The 17,021-nt window shown below is 33.2% G+C and overlaps 1 protein-coding gene across 1 annotated transcript; it reads left to right on the top strand.

Moving 5' to 3' along the window:
- The first annotated feature begins 11,228 nt into the window (after positions 1-11,228).
- Positions 11,229-12,148, top strand: LOC121798054. The gene has a single exon (XM_042196879.1). It carries the CDS (start codon positions 11,325-11,327, stop codon positions 11,820-11,822), a length of 498 nt encoding a protein of 165 aa, XP_042052813.1. The 5' UTR covers positions 11,229-11,324; the 3' UTR covers positions 11,823-12,148.
- The last annotated feature ends 4,873 nt before the right edge of the window (positions 12,149-17,021 follow it).

The raw sequence follows: 17,021 nt of genomic DNA, 5'->3' as shown, positions 1-17,021 counted from the left end.
CAGAATATTTGATATTATGGTGTGTTCGTATTTTTGTTCAGGCAAATTTTTGTTTGCATCCATATATCCTGATTAGGTTTGATTGGAATTAATCACTTTTCATTTAGAATATATTATTGATTAGACTTTAATCATAATCAGGATTTATTTCTCGTGTATTTGGATGCGCCAGTGCGTGCCTCCGTTATTTACATTGTTTTGTGTACGAGTCTTGATTCGGTATCCGGATACTATATTTCTGTTCTTACGTAATGCAATTCCGACACACAGATAGACGACACCGGTGACAATAACGGAGTAAGAGTTATTGGTCGCTAAAATCATGAACTTGAATTGGGCCCTAACAATATCTATCTAGTTTATAGATTGGGCCTGATAAATTGGGCCTTATCAATATGTGTATTTTAAAATGGGCCAGCAAATAGGGTCCAAATAAATCTATGCTGATTCAACCAACGTATATTTCAACTTGGGAGTTAGCACCGAGTCCGAAACAAAAATTTAAATAAATTTGTAGAAATTTAACAAAAATCTCCAAGAATTCTCTCTCTTTTTTTCTTTTCTTTTCTCTCTTTTTTTTTATTTATTTATCACGGCTTCTTGACATTGGTCCTAAAACAAAGAGGAATATCAAGAGGAAATGAATTAGTTATAGAATTAAGGATCTAGCATGAAACAAATATCTTATTCTCGAATTTAATAAATTAAATAATAATTTTGACATATATTTCTTAAAATACACTATAAATTTTCAAAATTATCAAGAGGGTCCATGGGCACCAATTGCCCCAGCTTTGCTTATTGAGGATAAAATAAATTTACATTTTAATTTTTGGAAGCATCCCTTGAGTAAAATAAATTTACAAATAAATTTAATAAATTAAATAATGATTTTGACATATATTTCTTAAAATACACTATAAATTTTCAAAATTATCAAGAGGGTCCATGGGCACCAATGGCGACCCCAGCTTTGCTTATTGAGGATAAAATAAATTTACATTTTAATTTTTGGAAGCATCCCTTGAGTAAAATAAATTTACAAACTTCAAAATATATGGATTTTACCTATCTTAAAATGAAACTAAAATTTATCCTAAGTTAAAATGGACTTGAAAAACAGAAACAAAGAATACTCATGAGATTAACACTGTAATTAGCCCCAATAGTTGGCAAGTAATAAAACACGATCAATCGTAGTATAGAGTGATGAAATTACACTACAAAAAACACATTATAATTTTTAAGGATGCAAAAATTGGGATGAAATTACTAGCTTTGGAAATTTTTGAAAAATAACAATAATAAGAAAGCGTGCCTAAATTAAGGACAAATTAACTTAATATTTTATTTTTTTATGACGATTCTATTTGCGTCTTTTAATTTTAATTGAGACATCAACAATAAGGACATTTTTTTAAAAGCGTTAGTGGTATATTTAAAAATATAAATTAGCGATCTTAATTGCAATTAAAAATATATTTTTAGTGAAACCACGAAAAGGAGATTTAGGATTTTGATGATTAGTAAAAATAAAGAGTACCATATAAAGTCGACAAATAATAAAATATGATAAATTATTCCTGCTGTCCCATATAACCTTTTTTATGCTGTGCCATATCCTCCCAAATCTTCACTAACCAATTGAATTGCTTATTTCCTATGGTTGAATTTTCTTCTGTTTTTTTTAATCTTAAACATGGCAACTAGCTCATTGAGATATCAATTTTAGTGACATTTTATTACTGGTAATATTATTTATTATTTGAACGGGTATGATGGCTTTTAGTGCCCAAGTTGCGTATAAACCTTCTATATGTCGCAACGCATATAATATTTGCATTTGCATATCTCAATCGAATGATATATTCCATATATTTTAATAGAAGATTATTTCATAACAGTACAAAATTTATGTTGAAAACCCTCTTGAATCGTTCAAAGCCCAATATAGCTACTACGTGAAAAAAGTTTTATGGAGTATTTCAGTTGTAAAACAAAATCAAAATAAAAAATAATATACATTACTCACGTTCACGGAGTAATTTCAAAACCAATAAATAAAAAAAATGTTTTTAATTAATAGGTTGATAGATCTAAATCTTTTATAAACAATGTAATCAAAGATGGGCTGTAAAGAAGAATGAGTTAATGTTAATCCACGTCTTCCAAGCATTTCTTTTAAGCTAATTTAAGATTTTTCCCATGGCCCATAAACTCGTGGATTGTTCAATGTTGGCCTTTTTCATATCTCCAAGATATATAATAAATAATTTACTCAGAATGATCTTTAAAGAACAAGATTAACATAAGCAACAATAATTATATAAGAAGGATTAGGCATTTTTTTTAAGCGTTGGTCTTCACTTTTCAGATTTCTGGTTGTCTGGCTTTATCGATTGATTCGTCAAGTAAGATATTGTTATCTCGGCTGAGCATTATGAAAGCCAAAAAAATGAAAAAAAATTAGTGCAACTTGAGGTTTATTAGTATGATAAATATAGCAAAATATTCTAATACTAGTAAGATGTAAAAGATAAATAATGAAGGTGGACGTAATTAATACTTGAGGTTTATTAGTATGAAAAGTAATGAAATTGGACGTAATTAATGGGCATTCAGTGAATTGAATAACCAACTTAAAATATCCAAGTTTACATGAATTTCTATAAAACAAGGCTTGTGAATCTTAGATGTAGTCAATACATCGAACTAATGTATTCAACTTAAAATTAACAAAGAATTGAATCCGACGAAAATGGACCACCAATATATGCTAAGTGGTGAGGCATAAATCTTGCTACATAGTATATAAAAGTCGTAAAAGTGAGTATATAAATTCAATTTGAATGGTAATAAATTAAATATGAGAAACATTATAACAACCCATTCCATTTCTTGGGAAATTGCTATCCAAACAAAAGTGGTGAGGCGTAAATCTTGGCTACGCACATACTACCTCCGTCCATGCTAATTGAACTTTTCATTTTCGGACATTTCCAAATTAGTTGCGTTAATTTTATTTTAAGTAAAAATTAGAGTATTTAATTAAGATATTAGAGTTAGTTAAGTGTTGTTTTATTATATTTGAAATTTATACTTTAAAGATGAAAAGTGCGAGTAGCATGAGATGGAGAGAGTAAGTTACGGTCTCTTTCAAATAATAAAATTTAAATGAGCAAATATCATATCACTATTACAAAATGATAGTAGCAAACTATATTCGAACATTGACTTGTATAAATTAATCAAAATATTATATATACAGAATTAAAGTCATGTATATGCGCTTGGTTGTTTTAGAACGGAATATGAGAGTCGTCTATTACTTGGTCATTAATTTTAATTTTAAAGTTGATGAAGAAAACTTTAGTGTTTGCCTCCAACTATGACTTATTTCAAATAAGCCATTTTCTGAAATAAATATCTTGACCATATATAGGAAACGTTCAAGTCAATGAGTAAAACATTACATTCTTAGAAGAAATGTGTAACCACTAGAAGAAATTGAGGTGGACTTTGAATCTGTGTATAGCAATCAAAACTAATGCAAGAAAATAGTATGTAATCAACTAAATTAAGAGTAAACAACACTACAAGTTATGGGTTTGAAATTTATATTGAAAAGTTAGACCTAATCAATGAAATTTCACGCGTTTATATTATTTGTAAGGAGTTGTAGGCGAAAGTGTAAATCCTTCCTTTGTTATAGAAAGCCTAATATGATAAAATAATATTATAATTATATTTTCATATTTCAAAGGCAAAAGATTATTACTCCTTCCGTCCCACAAGGATATGCACTCGTTTCTTTTTAGTTCGTCTCATAAGAATATATACTTTCTAATTTTGAAAACTCTTTTATCTGGCGAGACTCATTCTCTACTAATAATACTTTATTTACTTTTTCTCTCTACATTTGTTATACTATACCAATTTTCTATTAAAACCCGTGTCGAACCCAAAGTTCATACTCTTTGGGGACGGATGGAGTATTTACAACTTGAGCAACTTCCAAGAACATAAATGCGAATGTTTAATAGTAGTACTAGTAAAACACAATAAATTGATCGACTTTTTTTTGATATATAAAAAAGGCTCAAGCCAAAAACGACGAGCAAGCAAGCCCAGAGTACAAAAATCTCAAACAACAGAAACATCAAACAACAACAGACAAAGCTACCCGACAGAACACCAACAAAACGCGTCAACATTCAAAAACCCACACGCCCGCCCAAACAGCTGAAAAACTAAAAAAACCACAACCAAAAGCACCCCACAAACAACAGCACAGACAAAAAGCACAACAAGCGGAGAGAAGATACAACAAAAGAACACTCGGAAAGCTAGATACCTGGTCCCAACTTATATCCCGGTCTCTCAAGTTCGGCCTTTTTGGCTCTTTGTGTCTTCATATCTCTCGCCCACTAATTGATTGACTTGATAACGAGTATCATAAGAGGATTTAATTAGGAGAAAAATCACCATTATTATGTTTGTCATTCTCATTAACTAACCCCAACAAACATTACACACAGAAATACAAAGATAAAATTAGTAGTGTGTCTTGTATAAGACTACCTCATCATGAAATGAAACTAGTAAACATGTGGAATTGAACATCAATAGTATAAACAATATAGTATTTATAATTTTATTGGTGGTTATACTTATATATATGTTATTGAAATATAAATTTTGATTTGAATCTTGATTAGTGCCCGATATGGTAATCACACTCAAATTTTCGTGTAATTTGAAAATTTTCAAGGCTATATATTCACATTAAATATGATATTGGTTATTACTATTATTTATCAAATAAAAAGAGTGATCATTTCGAACTTGATAGATTTAAAAAGTGATTAGTTACAAACTTGTCCTCAAATTCCTACCTATAAACAATCTCAACCTCTTCAATATGAAACACTTCATATAGATTATAGAGTACTTGCAAACTTGATAGCCCAATACGATATATCTAGTCAATCACAAATATAGAAATCCTATGCAAAACATTTGTTGTAATTGTGATTGGCGAATCACACCACGTATCCACATATTTGGGAAGTAATTTTTTATTCCAAAGTTTGTCACAATCCAAACAAATATAGTTAAATAAATAAAATAAAATTGATCCGAAGCAATCCGAAAAACAATCTATAATTTCAAGTCAATCCGTATTTGTTTCCATTTAATTAAAGTCTTGTAAACTTCTTTGTTTTTTATAAAGGCAAAAACTTTAAACAAGGACTGAAAAAGACATAGCAAAAAGACAACATAAATAAAAAAAGAAGAAGATGTGTACTAGTAGTACAATTGAATAATACAAAAACTACTCACAAGTCACAACTGGGTTTGTACAGACTTATTTTATTCAATGAAATTTAATTTTCATACTCACACCTCCCCAACCAAACCTACCCCCTTAATTTCATCTTATTCCCAATACTCATTCAATTTCCCTCAGTTCCATAGATATTGAAATTTAAATTGCAATTATCTCAACTTACACTATCCTTAAAAATTAAAAATATTAATAGTACTATGTTGAGATTTGTATAGGAAATTAAATAAGGAGTAGTACAATATCTTGTAGTTTTCCAAGGTCTATCGTAGACGGCTAAAGAAATACTCTCACGTCCAAATAGTCAAGGCACTTATATAGGACTCGCCAAATGGTTAGTTCCATTCATATAGACTAGACAGGGATCGAACTCCTGACCACTATGTTTATTCATTCAAATAGACAGGGATCGAACTCCTGACTATTATGTTTATCCATACATGTTTAAATGCAATATGTTCTAGTAATACTCCACCAGTCCACATCCAACAATTATGTGATGTTAAGCATTTTAACACTCAACAAATATAATTCATCTCCTTTTTTTCATCCATCTCAACAAATATCAAATGATTATAGTAATATTCAACTAAATTTTTTTTCTTACTCCATTCCTCTGTTTTACTTTAAGTAACATACCAATCTTTATCTTCTTTTACTTTATTCATTATATTTCCTACTTCAAAACATCTAATGGCATTTTCTTTTTCTACTTAAATTCTTTAAAATAAGAGCGCATATAATCTAATATTGACCTAGTAAAGATTATCTTACTAAGGAGAAGAGAGTATAAAATTGCTAAAATATTTAAAAAAAAAGGATTGAAGTAGTGTAATAAAGAGAAGATAGAATGAAAAAAATTACTACATCCATCCTACTCAAGATGTTCACTTTATTTTTTTAGTTTGTCCTACTAAGATCCATTTTCTATATTTGAAAATAATTTCCTCTCTTTTTTTATTAAAATATTCAACTATAAACTATCCAACAACTCATTTTAAAATATCGTGGTACTTAAGGATTTGGACATCTTAAGTGCAACGGATAAAGTACTATGAAAAATGCAAAAAAATTGTGAAACAAATAAAAAAAACAGAAAGAGCATGGATAAATTAAAATAAAAAATTAGACTAATAATTATGAATGAAATACTCCCTCTGTTCCATTAGAAATGAAACGTTTTCCTTTTTGGTCTGTCCCATTAAAATTGAAACGTTTCTAAAAATGGAAACAATACTCTCTCTACTTTTTCTTCTCTCTTACTTTACTCTCTCTTCATTAACTCACAAAACAACACTATATAAAATCATGTGCCGAAAAGCAAATGTTGCATATTTAATGGGACGGAGGGAGTATATTTTTAAGATAAAGTTGAGATCTACCTCAAATTAATCACAGTAGGGGAGTACTACTATAATAGTAATAATTTGTGAAATGCCCTTTATTTAGGTGTGACGGGTCCATTGTTTATGTATGGCATGCTAGGATAATTAAAGTGAATTTATGTGCATACATACATACATAGGTGTGCGCGGCTCCGAGTTTAATTCTGCATTTATTGGAACACTGCAATTTGCAGGTGGCTGTCAGAGAGGAATAATTTAATGGACGGCTCAGATGCATCAGATCGGTGGTTGCGATCTGCAGTTGCCATAGATGGCCATACAATCTTGATTCTAGAGTGATTCATTTCGGGAAATGTGTAAGACCCAAAACCCCTTACTTTTATTTTTTATTTCTCATTTTTGTTATTTTTTGGACCAGGTAAAATGGAATCCAATGAAATTCTTTGCCTAATTGCATGCACCCCCTCAACTTTTGTATATTTACATATTGTGAGCGCATACACCTACCACTTTACCCTTTCACTCGGATCTTTTTAAATTCAAATCCTTCCACTCTCCATTCGAGCATTTTTTTAAGATAGATTGAGAATATATATTCTCATTTACTTTTTTAAAGAGGTAACTTAATTTCGTTGTAAAGAGTGAATAATAAAGGAAGAAGGAAAACTGAAAAAAAGTTACTAAAATAGTATTTACATTTTGTGTGAAAAAGATATAAATATACCTCTTCAAAATTGAAGAATGTATAATAAGGACTACTTTCTCAAATAATCTTTCAATTAAAGAATAAGTTTTAATGAAAAAGTATATAAATATATTAGTTATTTCTTTTTAATTTTTTATTAACCTTCTCACTTTGAGACGTTTTAAGTTTTAACAGCGGCGGATGGAGCATTGTATTTAGAAATGACAAGTGAATAACTCATATATGTATTTTTTATTTTAATTTTTGTGTGCATATAATCATTCATTGTATTTAGAAATGACAAGTGAATAACTCATATATGTATTTTTTATTTTAATTTTTGTGTGCATATAATCATTTAACTGTGTTGCTTAATTAAAAATTAATAAAACGTTATTGCACAAGTCGTACCTCTAACTAAATTTTTTTGATCCGTCACTATGTTTTAAGAACATACTAAATGTGAAGGGGGCTCGTCCACGAAAGATACAGTGGTATAGGCACGGTTTGCATGTGGCGGGCGGGACGGTGTCCCTCCACAAGAATGTGACATAAAAATAATCCAAATAATATTAATAATTAAATAATATTTTTTAATTAATTTTATCTATCGTATCCCCTAAATAAAATTCCTTTAAGAAAGATAAAATATAAAACATCATTGTAAACATCGACTCCGGCATCACATTTAGTCGAACTATTATTCATGTAAAAAGGTATTTTTTTTATAATAATGCAATTACGATACAAAATTTCATGACACATAAGAATTTTGATTATTTTTTATCAATATATTTTCTATGATAAAATTAATTATCAGTCGCACACTTTTTTTATCCCTTACTCTACTTAATTAATAAAGTGAATATGACATTATGCGACAAATAGTAATTCAAATGTAATCAAGAAACCATGTGACACACTTAAAAAGATTTAAAACATGACTTTTTCTACATTTAAAGCCAAAACTATGTACCTAAATTTACAGACGACATTAAAATTCTGTGAAGTGGAGTCTCGAATATTGTATTGAGTGTATAATTATATAGTGGAGCATCTATTTATTTCTGTTAACGGAAATTGAGAGTATACATTAGGTAGATCTGTGTTCCATTACAATAATAAATCACATAGAATATAACTAATTTTCGTTATTATTTATTGGATTGATCGCATGTTAATTTTATCGGTAGCAATCCGATTAACCTGTTGGGCCAGCCCGAAACCCGAGCATTTAGGGTTATGGTTGAACTTTTATAACCCGAAAAAATCTCAACCCGATTAGCCCGCACCCGATTGACCCGCAACCCGAGTAGGGTTGGCCCGAAGCCCGGTGGGCCGGTCCGATTGACATCCCTACTCCTGTTACTCAATAGGTCGTCCCATATAACGACATGATATAGTATTTCATTTCAAGACATTACTTATTTAGTTTTAAAATACTAGTAATATATATCCTCGGGAGTACGAGTTCCATAAAATAAAACAATTTGAATAAAATTTGATACTATTCAAAGTTAAAATTTCATTATAATATAAGTGCTATATTTAAATTTCATTATAGTACTAACTGAATTAAAGTAGTGCAAGGAGCCGCATATACTTGAATGGAAACCACAAGTTCATTTATCTCAAAATAAAAACGAACGTTAACTGGAGTAATTTGATACTATCATATAGTACTATAATAATTGTTGTTATAAAACAAGCATCTAATATGTAGAACTAATAATAATGGCAGGCCGCACGTCTTCGTTAAACAAGTTAAAATAGGTTAACTTATGTTATGTCCCTGGCTAAGCTAATAAATCAAGTCTTTCTAATTAATAAATCAAATCTAGTTTCGAAGCTCACAAATCAAGCCTTTATCATTAATGAAAGAGGGAAATAATAGAGCCTCCACTAAATTTTGAATTGATAATTAGATCGGAAGTGATAAACATATTTTACATGATTTATGCCCAGCAACAAGACTTTATGGGAGGATATGAATAGCTAGAAATTGATAGGCGAGTTTGAAATTTTACCTCAAAGAAAAATCTATTTGTCTGGGTAGATGACTTTCACATATCGTACCTTTCAGATTTCTGAACTGAATTTATTAAATGTTAGTACTCGTATCTTAATACTAGCAACTATTTCATCCATGGATAGTTGGCATGAAGGACTATTGCCCGACTATATATGCAACTGTTCGTTTTGATTTGTCTTATAGCTAGGACAAGTTGAACACCAAAGAGAAACTATTTGCGTTCAATTCTATGCGAATGAATGAAAGATGATCTTGGCGTTTTTTGCATTAAACAATTGGAACAAGTAGACTGTGTCATTTTTTTTGGATGCAAGTTGTCTAAGAGTGTCCACAATAGGAAGGCTGGCGGCGGTCGTCGGATCCTCGGCGGCGCTGCGGGTCCCTATTGCCGAGGACACGGGCAGGCGCGGCGGTGGGGGGTGGACGGGCATGAGCCGCATACGCGCCGGTGGGACCGGGGCAGCAGCACGGCAGATGATTTTTGTTTTTGTTTTTTATTTATTTTAATTTTTTTAAAATTTTATCTATAAATAATCTATTCTCAAATCTATTTTTTCATTTCATTCCATTTTATTTAATTTTGTCAATTAATTTTATTGCAGTCCAATTTTACAATTGATAAAATAGTGTGATTTGTGTGTGGCGTGACCACTGTTGGGCTATGGACAAGTGTGTGTGGTTGTGCCTTGGGCGACTTCGTGGCCGTGCCACATTATTGTGGACACTCTAATGCTCTCTCCATGTCTGAAAAATAATGACTATTATTTCCTTTTTAGCACGTCTCTGAAAAAGTATGAAGTTTCTAATTTTGAAGATCAAGCTCCACTACTAATAATGTGGACACACTCTCCACTAATACTATATTCACTATTCTTTTTTTATCTCTCTGTTACTTTATCAATTATGCATTAAAACTCGTGTTAAACCGCTATTCATACTTTTCAGGGACAGACAAGAGTGAGTAAGTTTATGACATTTGCTTGTAATCGTTCCGTTTCATAAATTTGATAAGAAGATTTTTAGCTCTCTTCTAAGCTATCTCATGATTTAAGGTGACTCGGATATAAAATTATCTTCTAAAATATTAATGCAAATGAAGATCTCAAGAAGAAACTCATACTATTTGGAGATTGAATTTGTAAATAAAAGGTTGGCGCCAGATTTACCCTTTCCACATGGACATAAATGTGAAAATGTAAACAACAAATATAAGATGGTCAAAATATGATCGTTAAAACAATATCAATTGTGGATTGTAGCTAAGGTAACTTTATTGCTCTTGTTTTTTTTTCTGGTGCGTTCAATTGGATATGGAGTACCTTGCTGTTGTTTTAGATCCCATCCTATTTTTTAATTCTTGCAACGAGTTGTTCTTGGATCTTGTCTCGTTTCTTCAACCTTAACAACAATTAGAAGTACATCTCATTCAACTTTCAAAGTATTTTATGACTTCTATTGACTCTGTTTAAAAATGAGTAATCAAATTATCATATTTCAACCAAATAAATAGGCACGACGGAAAAGTAGTTGTTACAAAATAAAAATAAAGCTTAGCGCACACACTAAGGCCAAGCATTTATTTAAAATAAAGCTAAGCAATGAGCCAAGCCTTTAACTTTTCCTAATTACTTTATTAATTTGTCAAAGCATCATCACACACGAACATCTCGTTCCACGCATATCATACTTCTCTCTCCATGTTAATATACCCAATAAAATAAAAGTACTTATACTAATATAAATATATTTGGGGAAATAAATAAAAGTAAAATTCATTTTGACCGAAACTCCACTTCTCCCCCTTTCCCTCTCTCTATATAAACCTTTCCACCCCCTTCTCTCTCATCATCCTTCTTTCTCTCACTTGTCTCCCTCTCAATTAGGGCTCCAATTACCACAACCTCTCTCTCTCAAATGGCAGAAAACTCTCCAAAACGCCACCGCGATGACTCAATCGGCTCCGATCTAGACGATTCATGCTCAATCGTGAAGCGCCAGAAGCCCTATAACAACATTCTCAACCTCCTCGACGAAGAGGAGCCGGAGCCGAGCAATGAGCCGAGCCAGGATTTATCAGCTATGTTCACCTCCCTCGAGCAAGAGCTCTCCTCCTCCGGCTCCGGCTCCGACACCACCAACTTCGACTTTGAGCCTCTGCCGGAGGCGTCGGAGCACTCTCAGCCACTAGCCTCCGCTGGAGATGAGGACGAGAGCGTGAAGTCTGTGATGAGGCATCTTCTAGAAGCTTCGGATGATGAGCTCGGGATTCCGAACACGACGGACGAAAACGGCGTTGAAAATTTTAACGGCGCCGAAGATTTACCGTTTGCGTTTACTGATCACGAGCTGTGGGAATTTGAAGACGTGGCGGCTAATTACTATACTGTTTTACAGTCTGAACTTTTCATGTAGAAGAAAGAAAAATTTAATTTATTGGTCTATAATGACAAGTAGGAATATTTAGAGGGTGTAGAAGTAAATGAACTGAAGATTAGGGAGGCAAAGGAAAGGGAAAATGGAGAAGTTTTTATAGTAGGTTTTTCATTTTGGTCTCCACTTCTTTTATGTGATGTTTCCCTATATTTTACTACTATTATAAAAATCTTAAATAAGTAGAAGTTGGAAAAAAAATCAGAAGATTCACCTTGCCAACTAATTTTATACGCGTACCAGTACCACCGAAAGTGTCATTTCATCCATTTCATCCTAAATGAAATATTACTCTTTATTTTTTCTCATTTTAATTTTATTCTCTCTTTATTTAAATCTTTAATACTGTATTACATAAAATTTCGTGTCAAAAAATAAATATTTCACGTAAAATAGGACAGAAGGAGTATTAATAATTTTTAATTTTTTAGCAAATATTGTCTTCTTCCCAACTCAAATGATTAATATCTTTTTGGCTATTATTTTATGAAGATGATAACGCATAGTTAAAGTGAAGAGAAAGTAAAGTAAGAAAGAGAATAGTATAGAAGATAGTCATATCTATATTATTTTCTTACTTACTTTATTTTCTCCATACTTTAAATATTTATTATTTTTTTAAATACGTGCAGAAAAGCTGTCAATCACTTGAGATGAGATAGAGAAACTATCAATCAATTGAGATGAGATGGAGGGAGTAATAAAGAAATCAAATTGGGAATTCACATTGCCAAAAGGCTTTGATTGTGTTTAATATTAATATTCATATTATTATTTTGTATATTAAATAGTTCAAAGAAATGATATCATATGAGTACGTGATGCAATAAATTTGTTAGTAGTAGTATTTAAAAATAGACATTACAGATAAAAAGCTCAAATCAAATTAGTGCAAACTAGACATATAGAATTGAACCCAAGACAACATCTACAGAAAGTCGTATCATGTTTCGACAATAGAACTTGAACTATATCTAACTATATTTGGCATGGTTTCTTCTCTGTAGCATGCAACGTGTGTTTCTACTTTCTTTTCTCTAACAAAGCTAACACGTTTCTTATTTATTTAAAATTTTTGGAATTATGAAAGTCTAGAACCAAATTTCATGATGGCTTCCCGTACCTAAAAAAAGGAAAAGACTTTTTTGTTTTGTTTTTTTCATAGTACTCAAAATATTAAATACAGAAACAGTTAAAAGAATGAAAATTTATTGAATAGTACACAAAATATTCGTCCAATGTTAGTCGATGGATTTCTTTCGTGATTTAATTAAATCTAATGTTTAGTGAATTAAATGAAAAGAAAATAAAATAGAATAGAGAAAAATATAGTAAAATCAGAGACGAAATAGAGTAAGAAAGATTAGCGTAAAATAGAATGCTCCCTCCGTCACAGAAAACATAGTGACACTTCCTTTTCTGTCCACGTCCCATACAAATAGCCTATTTCTATCTATGAAAAGTTCTCCCCAACTCATTATCTATATATATTAATTTATTTACAACTTATACTATTATGGTCCACCATTAAACACAAATAATAATGTGTGTCCAACTATCCATTAACACTATTGTAACTATTCTTCTCATTCTCGCTCTTGTTTTACCAATCATGCATTAATTTTCGTGTCGTCCCAAAAGTTCATATTTTTATGAGACGTATGGAGTAGTAAGAAAGATTACATATTTTATTTTATTTTTTTTATCATGAAAAGGACTCAAATAATAAAATAATCTAAAACTGAATACGACTCAAGTGACGAGAGAGAAATACTTGTTATGAACTATTACTATTATTTCCTATATCGATTGCAAGGGCGACTAGTATGAGTTTGTAATCGTACTCAAGAAAAGTTTATAATAAACATGATAATATACTCCCTTGACTCTGAGTATTTTCATTTTGATCTATCCTATAAAAATAGATCTTTTCTGTTTTTGATAATTTCTTTATTTCTAATAAGGTGGATTATATTCTCTAGACTAAAGTCCCAAAATGGTCCTTAACATATAACGTTTTTTTGATTTTGGTCCAAAACATTATCTTTTGAATTATTCAGTCCCTCACATTTGAAATCGGACCACATTTAGTCCAAAATTGCCGGAATAGTTAAAATGTAACGGAATGTAACGGTCCATGGTTGAAATGGGTGTAGACGTCACCACGGTTCCGGAACCGGCGGTTCACGGTTCGGAACCACCGGTTCCGGTTCAATAAATTGATGAACCTGAACCGGCCCGGCCAAGGTGTGGCGGTTCCGGTTCGTGAACCGTGGAACCGCCGGTTCAAGTGAACCGTGGAACCGCCGGTGATTGGCCGGTTCCGGGCCGGTTCCGGGCCGGTTCGGCCGGTTCGGCGGTTCGTTTTGATTTTTTTTTTTTTTTTTTGCATTTTGTAAATTGTAATTCAAGTTTAAAATGTAAAAAAACTTGCGTAAATAACATTAGAATGAAGCGATGTACAAATGTAATTTTATTGATACAAATTACAACTTCAAAATTACAAATTACAACTTTAAAATTACAAATTACAAGTTAAAATTTACAAATTACAACATAAAAATTAGAAATTACAACTTCAAAATTATAAATTACAAAAGACTTAAAGTCTTCATTACAATATACAAAATTACATATTCGAAATAAAGGGGAGAAAAAAGAAATAAAGGAAAAGGACTTGAGCTCAACTTAAATTTAAACTTAAATTTAAAATTTAAGTTGAAATATAAGTTGAGATGCCTACGTATCCTCAATGCTCAATTGCATTTTGGAATCAAAGTCCACGTAGTTCTCTTACCTTGCTTACCTATTTGGCTTGATCGGAAGTATTGGCGCCTACTCTTCTTCGTCGGGGAAGTAGTCTTGGTCGGGTTGTACTACTAGTTTGTCCCAATCCGGTTCTTGGTCTCTAATTTCGGCGGAGCACCAATCATCAAGTAAAATGTGATTAAAAAAAGAAAAAAAAAAGAAAAAAATTTCAAATTTTTGAAATCCGGCGGAACCGCCGGTTTACCGCCGGAACCGCCGGTTTACTCGTTGAACCGCCGGTTTTTGGTCAGAAACCGCCGGTTTTTGGTCAGAAACCGCCGGTTTCGTCAACGGTTTTCTGACAAAAACCGGCGGTTTCTGACCCGGTTTCTGAAAAGGCTACGTCTAGGCCGGTGGTAGCCTGAAAAGGTGTCGGAACCGGTGAACCGCCGGTTCCGGTGAAAACCGGCGGTTCGGAACCGCCGGTTACGGTTCGCAAATTTCATGAACCTGAACCGGCCCGTCGGAACCGCCGGTTCCGGTCACGGTTCGGAACCGCCGCCGACGGTTCCGGTTCCGGTTCGGAACCGCCGGTGACGGTTCCGGGCCGGTTCAGCCGGGCCGGTTCGGTTTGGTGATGTCTAAATGGGTGGAAGTGCCGGATTGCTTCTGCTTCCACCTCTGGAACGCGTGGGAGGAGCCGGAGACGAACGATCTTATTTCCTCCTCATCATCGAAATACTATTCCCCTCAAAAAACTTCTCGATCATCGTCTCCACATCCTCCGGCTGATACTTGATGTACTTATCCTCCTGCTTCGTGCTATCCATATACTGCCGGAACCTCCCCACGAATGCCCGGTACGCCGGGATCAGCACGGCTGCGATCGATATCATCAGCTCGGACTGCAGCTGCTCGTCGCTGACAATCCACGCCATCTGCGATCGGTATATCTCCTCGAACGTGGCCGTGAACACCTTGAACCTCTCCTTTATCATCTGCTTGTTCGGCTTCCCGTTCACAAGCAGCCCATCCTGATTCAGCGTCTGCAGCACTCTGTTCCACATCTCCCGCTGGTAGTTCTTGTGGTACTGCCTCACCACCGTCGATCGCCGCCGGCACCACTGGTCGCCTATGACATCGAGGATTGGAGAGCGACCTCTCCGAGATCCGCCTCAATCTCCGCCGCCCTATCCTCTCCGCCGACGATCAGGTCAACCTGGAGGCCGGTATGGTCAACCGCAACAAGCTCGGCAGGAAAACTCGCTACGCGTATCTCGCAATCGCCGAGCCGTGGCCGAAGGTCTCCGGCTTCGCGAAGGTCGACCTCATCACCGGAGAGACGAAGAAATTCCTCTACGGTGAGAACAAGTACGGCGGCGAGCCGCTCTTCCTGCCGAGAGATCCGAACTCTTAATCGAATTTTTGGTCAAAATTGATTAAAATTACGTTGACTGTTACATTCTGTTGTTTTTTAACTATTCCGTCAATTTTGGACTAAATATGGTCCGATTTCAAATGTGAGGGACCGAATAATTCAAAAGATAATGTTTTGGACCAAAATAAAAAAAAACGCCATATGTTAAGGACCATTTTGGGACTTTAGTCTATTCTCTATTAACAATACTTCAATTATTTTTTCTCTCTCTTACTTTACTAATTATGCATTAAAGTCCTTATCGTCTCAAATGTCTCTATTTCCATAATATAAAGGAAGTATATATGATAAATCTACAATCATAGAAAATCAGTGATTCAATCTGCTCGATTTTGGGGCAATCCTATTGAATTATCGGACAATTCGATTATATGCACCTCGGGAAACAACGATAATATTAGCATATGATTAGCCTTTTTTGAAAGCTAGATAATAAATTGTAGATATCATATTTACTTTATTTTGGTGAATCTTTTCTTTTCCATGTTCGCCTCATGTTTTACCCTTATCCCACTCAACTTATAATGGAAAATTGGAATAAAAGTTAAGTAAAAGCTAGACTCATGACGCATGCCCACAATTCACGTGACCCAAAGTGTAGCGAAATGGGCATGGAATCCTTTTATTCTTATCTTTTAAATAAATATCGCATACAACTTTTTAAAGAGAGAATTATATTACTCCTAGTACCTAGCGTTCAAGGATTCAAACCCTTGAATCTCATTCTTATTTTGTTACTTATAAATTTATGGAGTATTTAAAATGGGAAATAATTTAAATCTTTGTATTTTTATTACATTTGTATAATTGTATATTGATTAGCGTAACTCATACTTGTATCTTAATTCTTACACACACATACATTTGTTATGAGGATTGGGGCAAAACTGCACAATCAGTTCAGTTCGGTTACCAATATACTGTTCGGCGATTAGGGACCGATATGCTGTTCAGTGATCTGACGAACTGCAATCATGCTCGGTGATTGGTCGAGT

This window comes from Salvia splendens, chromosome 4 (assembly GCF_004379255.2).
Source record: "Salvia splendens isolate huo1 chromosome 4, SspV2, whole genome shotgun sequence".
Taxonomy (NCBI): domain Eukaryota; kingdom Viridiplantae; phylum Streptophyta; class Magnoliopsida; order Lamiales; family Lamiaceae; genus Salvia; species Salvia splendens.
The sequence above is the reverse complement of the archived record's forward strand: the minus strand, read 5'-3'. Positions and strand labels throughout refer to the sequence as shown.